The sequence below is a fragment of the Salvelinus fontinalis genome, chromosome 4, assembly GCF_029448725.1.
Source record: "Salvelinus fontinalis isolate EN_2023a chromosome 4, ASM2944872v1, whole genome shotgun sequence".
NCBI classification, from domain to species: domain Eukaryota; kingdom Metazoa; phylum Chordata; class Actinopteri; order Salmoniformes; family Salmonidae; genus Salvelinus; species Salvelinus fontinalis.
In genome coordinates, this window is record NC_074668.1 from 39,493,941 (window position 1) to 39,506,495 (window position 12,555).

At 40.4% G+C, this 12,555-nt stretch overlaps 1 protein-coding gene and 1 pseudogene across 2 annotated transcripts; one reads left to right on the forward strand and one right to left on the reverse strand.

The window, feature by feature from the left end:
- LOC129853753 (electrogenic sodium bicarbonate cotransporter 4-like) overlaps positions 1 to 5,583 on the forward strand; it is a 28,298-nt pseudogene extending 22,715 nt beyond the window's left edge.
- A 4,135-nt stretch (positions 5,584 to 9,718) lies between these two features.
- Positions 9,719 to 12,464, reverse strand: ogfod2 (2-oxoglutarate and iron-dependent oxygenase domain containing 2). 2 transcript variants are annotated; one of them, XM_055920120.1, is made up of 7 exons: positions 12,016 to 12,462; positions 11,860 to 11,916; positions 11,608 to 11,718; positions 11,393 to 11,492; positions 11,145 to 11,269; positions 10,751 to 11,008; positions 9,719 to 10,461 (listed from the first exon to the last, which is right to left on the reverse strand). In XM_055920120.1, the coding sequence occupies exons 1-7, from the start codon at positions 12,148 to 12,150 to the stop codon at positions 10,204 to 10,206; spliced, it is 1,044 nt and encodes a 347-aa protein (XP_055776095.1). In that variant the 5' UTR covers positions 12,151 to 12,462; the 3' UTR covers positions 9,719 to 10,203. The 2 variants fall into 2 exon arrangements, with proteins under 2 accessions (XP_055776095.1, XP_055776096.1); XM_055920121.1 differs by lacking the exon at positions 11,608 to 11,718 and having other exon boundaries at positions 12,016 to 12,464.
- Between the last annotated feature and the right edge of the window lie 91 nt (positions 12,465 to 12,555).

Consider the following 12,555-nt stretch of genomic DNA (forward strand, 5'->3'; position numbering starts at 1 on the left):
TATGAAACCCCTGCATTAATGCATAAAAAATGATGGTCAGCTCTCACAAGCTAAAGTTTCACTTTAGCGGACATCATTTCAGCTATGCATTCAAGCACTTCAACATACAAATGACCTGATGTGATGTAAACGTTGGTTACTTATATGAAGAGTTTAACTTTCATCTTCTTTCCTGTTGAGGTTGTTTTCTTGTCGTGGAAGTTATGTAAGATTGGATAATGTGCTGGTGTGGTTAACAGATCCTTGGGTTGCTGGTGGTGCGTAAGATGCTGGACATGGTGTTCTCTCAACACGACCTGGCCTGGATCGATGACATCCTGCCTGGGAAAGACAAGAAGAAGGATAAGAAGAAGAAGGGCGATAAAGATGACACGAAGAACAAAGACAAGAAGAAAGGGAGAGCAGGCGACAGCAAAGACAAGGTGAGAAACGTTAAGATTTACTGCCACCAACTGGCTGGTTTAGAGCAAAAGAAAACTTGCTAAATAATGTATTTTTGATGGCTGTGTTTTGTGTGTGTGTTTGTATGCAGGAGAAGTACCACGCTTACTCCAACTGCTCGCCCAGCTCTGAGTCTGACCTGGACCGCAGGTACTGTGTGCTTAAACTACACGTCCCCTACAGAGACCTCCTTCAGCCTGCTGACGCCCAGTCACAGTGGGCCGCTCACTGCCAGCCAGGCAAATACATCCCCTGATACATAGATTACATAAACATGAAATCAGCCTGGCAGATATATGCAGACCCAAAACATGGACGCACACACACACATGGGCGCCTGACTTTGTCTTAAAGTAAAAAAATAAATAAAAGAGTTAAACGTTTTAAAAACATTTCCTGCAATTGTACACTGCTTCTTTACAGGTGGAATCTATATTTATGGACAGAACACAACAATTTTTCTTAAGTTCTGCCACAAATTATATTGAGGTCGAGTACTCAAGTGTTTTTAGAACACAAGGCCAGAAAGAAATATGTGCACATTTATCTAGGCCTATATGCCAACAGTGTGCAACAATGCCCAATTTATCAGAATCATTACAGATAGCAAATCCTAATTTCTAAATTGCTCCATAGTCAATAAAACAAATAAGTGCCACTTTCAAGATTTTTTTTGGAACCGCAACATCAACTGGTTATATTATATCATGGAATACATTCTTCAAAAGGCAGTAACCTCAGCAGTGGAGCTTGCTTGTAGAAGCATGTGGCTGTGCAAAATGGCGTATCCTTGTTTTGTTCATTTAGCAGACAAGACGCTCTTATTTCCCGAGCCATTATAACAGTCAAGACACCTATTTTGTAGTGAAAAAAACAGAATGGATTATAACAGAATAAAATACAACAGAATATTTTTCCAAATGAAAAAAGTGTGAAGTGACTTGCATCTCGCCACTCAATTTGGCGAGTTGAAAGACAATTTTTTTATTCAGATGTTCGATTTAGTTTATTCTGCCTGTTTGGAATTTTCTAAATGAACAGTTCCACGTGACGAATTACGCCCACAACATATGTTTACAGTAGGCATAGGCCTAATGATTCTGATGAAAATACAGTCTTTGTCTTTATCAAACGAATGTTTTTGCATATTTTCAGTGTGGAACCTGTGTAGCCTAGCCCTAGACTAACCAATTCAAAGGGCACTAGCAGGTCACAAAGTAGCCAAAGCGGAAAATAGAAGGAATGCAACTGTCATCATTTGGCAACAAATGTAGCTTGTGTATCCCATCATTTAGATACTTTTTCCTCGGCATGTATTTCTAGGCCTAATGGGAGAAGAACCGCTTGATGCTTGGCTTAGTTTATTTTTAGTTTTGCCCCGCAAATGCACACGTAGGCCTATGGAACACTAGTGTCAAAGCAAATGAACATTGTCTCAAACCACATTCCACTAAATAGTATTGTATTTCATTATTTTTTATCTGTTTAAAGATGGAGAGACTGATGCCCGTCCATACCTACCTCCGACATAGAGTTTTTTTTAAAGCTCTGTCACAGTGTCACCATGACAATGTTTAAAACTTGTCTCAGCAGCATATATATTCTATGCAACGAGAGTCAATTTTACTTACCAAACAAAGTGGAGCTATTTTATCGGGGTACAAATATGATGTGCTTTTTAATTTTGCATTGTAACTGCGAAGCGGCCACGTGTGCACTCGCACCGAGCACTCAACCAGGACTGTTACTTTTGTAACTGAATTAAAACATGATTGATTTAACCGATTGATGCTGAGGAAATAGATGGCAAAAATGCAGAATGGTGTCAAATACAGCTTGGGGAGAGACATTATTTCACAGATTTAATCATGTAATATGTGCCATTGCTCAGGCGCCTATGCACACACACACACACACACACACACACACACACACACACACACACACACACACACACACACACACACACACACACACACACACACACACACACACACACACACACACACACACACACACACACACACACACACACACGGTCTTATACAAATAACCTTGACACACATTATTAAGTCCCATTCAAAATCCTATTTTCACTAACCCCTAACCGTAACCCGTACCCTAACCCTAACCTTAACCCTAACCCTAAAACTAACCCTAGCTCCTAACCCTAACCTTAACCCTAACCCTAAAACTAACCCTAGCTCCTAACCCTAATTCTAACCCTAACACTATTTCTAACCTTAACCCTAAACCCCCTAGATATAGCATTTGACCTTGTAGGGACTAACAAAATGTCCGCAGTTGGTCAGATTTTTGTTTGTTTACTTTTCTTGTGGTGGCTTTTGGTCCCCACAAGTATAGTTAAACATGTCCACGCGCACACACACAGCTATAAATACACACATCTATAAATACACACATAATTTATCACAGACAGTGTTCTATATTGTTCTCAGAAAAATATACCTTCATACCCTTCTCTCCGTTCACTTTGATACAATGCAGATCGTTTTTGCACATGTTTTTCCCCCCTAGTGCTAAGGAAAAAAACTAAACGTCCACCAAGGGGCAGCCCCAGGACCGAGTTTGTGGAAACCCTGTGCTAAGCAACCTTTGCTGCTATTTTTAAGGCTGCGTTATGAAAGCTAGTTGTGTAATTTTGTGTCAGTGTCTCTCGATATGTGTACACACATCGCAGGCACATGCATGCGCATAATTCCAACATGCTAGCCAATAGCCATACACTATCTCTTATGTATTTTCACTTTCTAAGGCACTGGCTTGGTTTATATTCTGTAGAAATGTTTGACATTGGAATAGATTCATAAAAGTTTACAATTATATTTGAAGGTAGTGGATACACAGTATTTGAGAGTGAACAGCGTTTGGCCCACTGTATGTGTGCATCCCCATGCCACATGCATCAGGCTTTTCTCAGAGTATTGGTTGTTTCTTTTTCCTCCATGTGTTGTATAATCTAGTAGCCTATCTATAGGTCCCATTCACAAACACAAATGTTTAGTTTAGTTGTGTCGTCATCCCATATAGTTGCATATTCTTCCCCTTCTATCCTTTTAGTCATGCCTACCTCTGCATGTTATTTTTTGAATAGGAACTATGATAACAATTCATGTCTGCATTACGTTTCAGGAAGCATAGTTCAGAATAGACTTATTGAAGATTAAGATCAAGGTCCAACTGAAATTTGATTTCTGCTTTATCCCAACCCCTCCGAAAGACACACAGGTTATAGATGTTGGACCAGGGGGCTGCCACACTGGGCGCACGTGGAGCAGTTGTTCTGGGTGTTAAGTGCCTTGCTCAAGGGCACAACGGTAGGCAATGGCATCTAGGGTTTGATACCAGCAACCCTCCAGTTGCCAGCTCACTTCCTGACAGGTTTTTCCCATTCGACATGGGTTTCGAACTGGCAACCCTCCGGTCACTGGCTCGACTCTAACCGCTAGGCTACCTGCCGCCCATGTTTAGACCTACGTCTTTGCTTGTGGTTTTTCTAAATCAATTAGGAAAGGGAAAACTGCAAAGTAAGGACAAACTTTCATTAAGTGAAGTTTTGCATTTATTCTTCACCAACTGTACATTGCATTCATTCCCACCCCTCACATTCCACATAGGGTGTGAGCTGATCAAGAAGGATGCAATTGCAGACCGCAATTAGAAGCGTTGTCTGATATAGGCGTTTCTTGATATCAAGTTACACCCATTGATGCTCGCCATTGGTCTGTGGCCATTTTTTTCACGTAGAGGACAGCAGTTGTTGGCAACTGTAGCATTGTTGCTAACCCTAACCCCTTTTCTAACCTTAACCTCAGTCTCATAACCTTCCACGCTAATTCACCTAACCTGCCACGCTAAATCACCTAACGTACCACATTAATTATCCTAACCTGCCACGTTAGTTATCCTAACCTGTTATGTAAACAAATATTTTTGTGTCGAGAAACCATCAGTCTCACAACACCAGAACTGACCAATGGCAGGTATCAATGGGCGTTTCCTGTTATTAGGGAACTAATATCAGTTTGCAGTTTGCAATTGCACCATATTCAGCTGATCCACAGAAAGGCTTGAAACACTATGGCATAAAGAACAGACATCAATCACAGTTGACAGCCAGCCTAACGCTCTGTCACGTTGTCTCACATTAGTTTGCCCAACCTCTCCTCTAGTCTAATTTACTCTAAGGTACTATGCATCAGATCCATATTACATCTAACAACTGACTACCTCCCTGTCTAACCCAAGGTTACCTTACCCCTCTCCAGTCCCTCCTTCCTTCTGTGTTTCTTGCCTCTCGCTGTGTATGTCATATATTTAATTTAACAGAATATTTTATCCAAAGCGACTTACAGTAGTGCATGCATACATTCTTGTATGTGTGGCACAGCGGTAATCGAACCAATCTGAGCCACGCAGGACCACATATATGTATGATAACTGGAACTTGCCGTTCCTCAGCATCACCCTGCATCTGAAGATCTCCTGTCCCTCGTCACCGACGGTCCCTATGGCCCATGGCCGTGGCATGGCCTTCCCCGTGCCCCAGGTGAAGATCGAGATGGAGTCGGACTAGGACACGGACACTGATCACCCCCGCCACAGGGACTTGGTCAGCGAAACAATGCTTTGGTCGATTGACAGACAGAGTTGTCACCTGTAGGCACTGACTGCTGTGTGACAGAGCACAGGCAAACGTGGGTCCACTGCGGACACTGTACAGTACATAGACGTAAAATGCTGACCCACTTACATACCAAGTCTCTTCTAGAATGCCTGCAGAGGACAGTACAAGGTGGCGTGGACTAACAGCTGACAGCATATGACACCTAACATATATAAATTAACTGGGAATACAACATGCACATGGAGCAGTACATTTCACATAGCTGTCAATTTCAATGTGTCCAAAATCCCAGCAACAGTTTCTGCTTTTAAACTAGGAGGCCCTTTGCTGAACTGTCATGGATATCTCTGTTGAGAACATTTTGACTGTGTAATTTTCAGGATATGCATAAGTTTAGAAACACAATGGAGGGATATAGGAGAAAGGTGAGTGAAGGATCTTGTCTGTGCTGCATATGAGAGTATTTTGTGTCAAGATATTTATTTAGATTATAAAAGTATATATTATGTATTTTTCACTGTTCATACAGAGATATATATATATATATATATATATAGTAAGTATGAAGTGTGAGGTCCAGAATAACTTGAAGTGAAATCCAGAATTTCAATGTCAGTAAAAATGGCCTGCCTTTTCATGTGATAAATGAGTTCTTGAATATCCTTCTTCAGAAAATAATTGTGTTTTGGTGTGTGTGCATGTGTGTGTGTGTTGTGAGGATGTATGCTGCCTCTTCTTGTAGCATACCAGCTTGCCTATTCCCTCGTTCCTATTCCCTCTTGTGTTTTAAAGCCACTGGGGAAAAAGAAACAGCCAAAAAATGTGAATAGCCTACTAGACTGAATATTGTTATTTTTGAAAAATGATTGATTTGTCGTTCTATTATCTCATACTGCAGGGGTCATCAACTAGATTCAGCTGTGGGATGATTTCTTTCCTTAGTGGGGGGGGGGGGGGGGGGGGGTTATAAATTTGTACTTTGCAAATTGAAAAAATACTCTGCAGGAAGCCCAAACCAGTGTTCATACACATTTTGACATATGGAATTTCATGACTTTTCCAGGACTCCTCCATGACATTTAATCAAATTTGGTGGTCTCAATTGGTGGTATGCTTAAATGTGGTATCTACACTGGGAGGCACTTACACCCCCCCCCAACCCCATGCACTTTTGATCAAGCTCTGCTCAAACACATCAGAGTCAGTTGATCAAGGTCTGGTTGAGCAGCTCATGTGTAAAATGTGGTTTGTTAGAGGGGGGTTGGAATAAAAGCCTGCACACCCAGTAGCTCTCCTGGAAGATGGTTGACCACCCTTGATGTAAAACATTGCAACTTTACAACCAAATACATTTATGCCTTAATAAAACAATTCACTCATTCAATATATCAAAGATCAAATGGCTATGATAGGCCACAAATCTTTTGAGCTGTGCTCTTGGCTTAGCCCACATATTTCTTCAGGAAATGTACTTAATTAGTTTCGTCATATTTATCTTAGCTAGGCCTACCTTATAAGTGTTTACTTTGCAGGCTGACAAGCATCTATTGAGTTGCAATGTCCCAATACATTTGATGCCCAAATCCACTGGAAGTACAGTTGAAGTCGGAAGTTTACATACACTTAGGTTGGAGTCATTAAAACTGATTTTTCAACCACTCCACAAATTTCATGTTAACAAACTATAGTTTTGGCAAGTCAGTTAGGACATCTTCTTTGTGCATGACACAAGTCATTTTTCCAACAATTGTTTACAGACAGATTATCTCACTTATATTTCACTGTATCACAATTCCAGTGGGTCAGACGTTTACATACACTAAGTTGACTGTGCCTTTAAACAGCTTGGAAAAGTCCAGGAAATTATGTCATGACTTTAGAAACTTCTGATAGGCTAATTGACATAATTTGAGTCAATTGGAGGTGTACCTGTGGATGTATTTCAAGGCCTACCTTCCAACTCAGTGGCTCTTTGCTTGACATCATAGGAAAATCAAACAAAATCAGCCAAAAAATTGTAGACCTCCACAAGTCTGGTTCATTCTTGGGAGCAATTTCCAAATGCCTGAAGGTACCACGTTCATCTGTACAAACAACAGTACGCAAGTATAAACACCATGGGACCACGCAGCCGTCATACCACTCAGGAAGGAGACGCGTTCCGTCTCCTAGAGATGAACGTACTTTGCGTTTAAAAGTGCAAATCAAACCCAGAACAACATCAAAGGACCTTGTGAAGATGCTGGAGGAAACAGGTACAAAAGTATCTATAGCCACAGTAAAACGAGTCCTATATCGACATAACCTGAAAGGCCACTCAGCAAGGAAGAAGCCACTGCTCCAAAACCACCATAAAAAGGCCAGACTACGGTTTACAACTGCACATGGGGACAAAGATTGTACTTTTTGGAGCAATGTCCTGTCTGATGAAACAAAAATAGAACTGTTTGGCCATAATGACCATCGTTATGTTTGGAGGAAAAAGGGGGAGACTTGAAAGCCGAAGATCACCATCCCAACCGTGAAGTACGGGGGTGGCAGCATCATGTTGTGGGCGTGCTTTGCTGCAGGAGGGACTGGTGCATTTCACAAAATAGTTGGCATCATGGGGCAGGAAAATTATGTGGATATATTGAAGCAACATCTCAAGACATCAGTCAGGAAGTTAAAGCTTGGTCGCAAATGGGTCTTCCAAATGGACAATGACCCCTAGCATACTTCCAAACCTGACCCCGTTACACCAACTCAGGAGGAATGGGCCGAAATTAACCCAATTTATTGTGGGAAGCTTGTGGAAGGCTACCTGAAATGTTTGACCAAAGTTAAGCAATTTAAAGGCAATGCTACCAAATACTAATTGAGTGTATGTAAACTTCTGACCCACTGGGAATGTGATGAAAGAAATTAAAGCTGAAATAAATAATTCTCTCTACTATTATTCTGACATTTCACATTCTTAAAATAAAGTGGTAATCCTAACTAACCTAAAACAGGGAATTGTTACTAGGATTAAATGTCAGGAATTGTGAAAAACTGAGTTTAAATGTATTTGGCCAAGGTGTAGGTAAAATTGCGACTTTAACTGTATCTACAAAAACAAGTTTTGCAGCCACATAATGCAAAATGAAGACTAAATCTAATATATTTTCCTAAAATTAGTTTTCGCGATTCACAAATGATTATTTTGATTCACATGTCTCAATTCACAACGATTGAACAGAATCCCAAGTAACACAATGGTGAATTAGTGAATCGTTCATTTCATCAATAACATTTTCAAATATTCATTTGTGTGGTGCTTTGTATGGCTTTTTTCACAATCCTGGCTGATATGTTTATATATCTATATTTATAAATTGATAAAATATTTAATAATTGCCTAAATAAAGTACCTTAACAGAAATGATTAAATTCATTTCCATTACTTTTTCCATACTTTTCAGATTTTATCATTTTTCTAAACTTTTCCAGGCCTAGAAAACACAATATTAAAATTCCATGACTTTTTCAGGATTTTCATGACGTACAAACCCTGTCAAGAAAAAATTGACAAAAACAATAATTTCAAACCTTGATTAAATTGGTACATGATCATACATGTCTCTCTGTTTATGAGTGGAAAGACATGGGAATAGATTTACTAAATTCAAATACTTTTAGTCTTTTATGTCAAAAAACGGAAATTTAACAAAATAATTAGTAATAATTTTGTCCGCGGGCCGCCAGTTGACGATCCCTGCCCTATTGTGTGTAAATGACTGCGGACACTTACTGATCAGACACCTAACAATAACCCAAAGACGATGTACAAACTGTATTCTTGTGATATTTTCTTTGTTGTTAAATGTTGATCCTTTCAATATGATAGATTTTATCAACAGAGAAATGCCTAGGCATTATTTATTTTTTGTATGTATTATTACAGAATTAGTAAGACCATAACTACAGTTATGTATTTATTATTATAAAAAAATATTTAAACACAACATGCAACAATTTCTATTTTACTGAGTTACAGGTCATAGAAGGAAATCAGTCAATTCAAATAAATGAATTAGCCCCTAATCTATGGATTTCACATGACTAGGCAGGGGCGCACTCATGGGTGGGTCTGGGAGGGTGTAGGCCCAACCCTTGGGAGCCAGGCCCAGCCAATCAGAAAGAGATTTTCCCCACAAAAGGGCTTTATTACACAGAAATGCTCCTCAGTTTCATCAGCTGTCCAGGTGACTGGTCTCAGACAATCCCGCAGGTGAAGAAGCCAGATGTGGAGGCCCTGGGCTGGTGTGATTGCACGTGGTCTGCGGTTGTGAGGCCGGTTGTACGTACTGCCAAATTCTCCAAAACGACATTGGAGGACATTCCCGCAGTTAGCATGCCAATTGAACACTCCCTCAAAACTTGAGACATCTTAGGCCCAGCACAAGGTGCACCTGTGCAATGATCATGCTGTTTAATCACCTTCCTGATTTGTCACACCTGTCAGGTGGACAGATTACATTGGCAAAGAAGAAATGCTCACTGACAGGGATGTAAACAAATGTTGTGCACAAAACTTGAGTAATAAGCTTTTTGTGCATATGGAACATTTCTGGAATCTTTTCAGCTCATGAAACATGGGGCAAACACTTTACATGTCATGTTTTATATTTTTGTTCAGTATATTTACATGATTTATAAATTGTACAGATAAAAAATCTTGTCAACTTTCTGTGAACAAGAAACAGGAGCAAGGCCACTAAAAGTAAGCTATAAAGGGGAAGGCAAAAGCTCAGGTTCTCACCCAGTGTCTATAAACACTGGCTTTTGGATATGAAATACCCCTACCTGGACAAAAATACCATTCAATTCACTAGCAACACATTTTTTGTATGGACATGATGTTTTAGGAAATATAGGAATACATGTGACACTGCATAATGACGTTTGTAGTGAGGTGTTTTGTAGAAGTAGTGATGAGCCTCCCGATGTTCCTAATGTCTATCACGTTTCCTCTCCACAACTCCTCTTTGGCACATGCGATAATCTCTACGATAAGGAAACATCCAGACAATAGTCACACTAACATACACAAATACAGATGGACCAGCAGCATTAAGTTAATGCAGGACACATTATACATTCTGTAGAAGAGACATCCCTATGTCACTCGTGAAGCCGTCTGCGAAACCCTCTCCTTCGACCAGGGTGGGCCTCTTGTTGCACATGGGGCACAGTTTGTTCCTCTCCTGTGAGGCTCTCATCCAGACGATGAGGTTCCAGCGCTGGCCAGAGGAGATGGGCAGGGCACCGTGCATGTGTTGTCCTCTGTGGAGGATACCCTCCGTCACTTTGTGCTCTACCTCTGTACATGCTGTCTCACTCAGAGGCACCTGCAGGGGCAGCAAAAACACCATCAGCAACTGAGCCACACTAGACTAACAATGAGAATGTTTACTAAAGTGCTGTGGTGACTTTAGTTCATGCAACTAATAAATCTGTGCGATTTCACAACCTAAAATGTAACAGTGTGTAACCTGTGTGTAACCTGGCATGGTTTTTAAACCACAGTGTGTGTGGAATTAATGAGAGATAGTATGAGTATGAATCTAAAACAAGAGCACAGCTCCATTTGTTATTTCATTCTATATAACACTTCCCCATCTGGCTCTAACGAGGCACCTGTCTCATGTCACCAAAGTAGAGATTCCCCTCCGTGAACTCTTTCCCCAGAGACACGTTGAGAGTGACCTCTGCGTTGTCGTAGTGGTAGCTGAGGTCCAAGTCTTCATGCATGTCATATTTCACCATGAAGGCCTTGTGGCTGTCCAGGTAGCATCCCCCACAGTCATGGTAGAGCAGAGATGTGAGAGGGTGCAGATACTGCTCACGGAGAGGGATGATGAAGCCTTCGTCAAACCCTAACTCGTTCAGGAGGATCTGTGTGGACAAAAGAACATCACCAACAAAAGGAACATGAGTTACCACAGGTAACACTTGATACATTGATCATTTTGCCTGAAGTCTCCAAATCTAATATTCTACAGATTTCTCTCATATATAAGAGGACGTGTACCCCATAGTTATTCATGGTATTCGGTCTGCCCTTGGGCGATCTAGATTGTTCAAAGTGTTCCATCTCTTCTATCAGCTCATCACAGAAGATTTTCTTGAACACAGGAAAGCGGAAGACCCTTTCCGCTTTAGAATATAAAAAATAATGAGTTAGGCCCTAATGTGGACAATGGAATAAAAATGTCTATGAAGTTGAACAGTCATGGCAGGCACCACCTATGTCAAATATGAACTCTAAGGAAAACTCACCTGCTTCTGTCTGCATTAAACTCAACAGTCCCTCTTTACTGGCCTCATCACTTCGACAATAATCCACCATCTGTTTAAACTCTGGGGCCATATAGGATTCCTAAAAAGATAGACAATCTAAGTAAATTACACTGTACAGTAATACCACAGATCAAAGGGTTAATTAACAGTATCTGTGTATGGATTTGAAGACTGCAGTATTGTATGATTCCTACATGGAGATGGTAGACATGGTCATGGAGTGGTTTATAAATCTCCTTAATGGCTGCAGCTCTCTCAGCTGACTTCACACCAAGACTCCTGCGCCTTTCAACTTCTTTCTCAATCTAGATAAGAAACATTCAACCCATACATTAAAATATAATGATAATTCAGTCCGATTTTCACAAAATACTCCAATTTGTAAGTCGCTCTGGATAAGAGCGTCTGCTAAAATACTTAAATGTAAAATACATGGGTCTACTTGCCTTTTTCAGGAGGTCCTTGAATTCTGTGTCAGTGGAGCAGCCAAGATTTCTTAACACCTGGAATGTAAACAGAAGTAAGGTAACTAACTTTACACGTATCTAACAAGACGTGACAACCTTCTGTAGATCTACTGCCTAGCTAGGCCAGATACCCACCGCTTGATAATCAGATCTAAACTGGTGCTCGGATAGAAATCTGACATGAAGTTTGAACTCCTCGAGGAAAACATTGTCAGTGCTAAAACAACTACAAGTGTAAAATGTTGCCTTCGAATCCTTGTCGTGTTGCATGACTTGTCATATAAAGATAATACAAATCAACGTATTACGGGACAATTCATAATAATATTGGCTAATATAGCAGTTAAACGTTGGGGATATCGCCCACGGAACTGTAGTTGTTTGTTGTGATCCAACTATGTTATGTGTCCGATGTGAAATGATACTCTCAGCATTTAGTTTCCATGATTTGTAATCAACAAAAGAGCTCAAACAGACACATTGCTGTATATAAAATAATCAAATATCAAACAGCACTCTATTATTTAAATATGTGGCCATTTTTCTATCTGTTTGTGTAAAATGGATTCAAGAGGAAAGGTAAACTTCGAGTTGCGTTTCCGGGTCCGTCAACATAAATCGTCCGTTCGCAGAATACTAAGGAAACATACGAATCTCTCAACCGTTGATTCATTA

Bases quoted from the DNA above. Each gene is read 5' to 3' on its own strand.
- ogfod2 (XM_055920120.1), bottom strand. From the start codon at position 12,150: ATGCAACACGACAAGGATTCGAAGGCAACATTTTACACTTGTAGTTGT. The intron at 11,917-12,015 runs GTGGGTATCTGG...TTTACATTCCAG, and splicing joins TTAGATCTGATTATCAAGCG to GTGTTAAGAAATCTTGGCTG. The intron at 11,493-11,607 runs GTAGGAATCATA...CTATCTTTTTAG, and splicing joins ACCATGTCTACCATCTCCAT to GAATCCTATATGGCCCCAGA.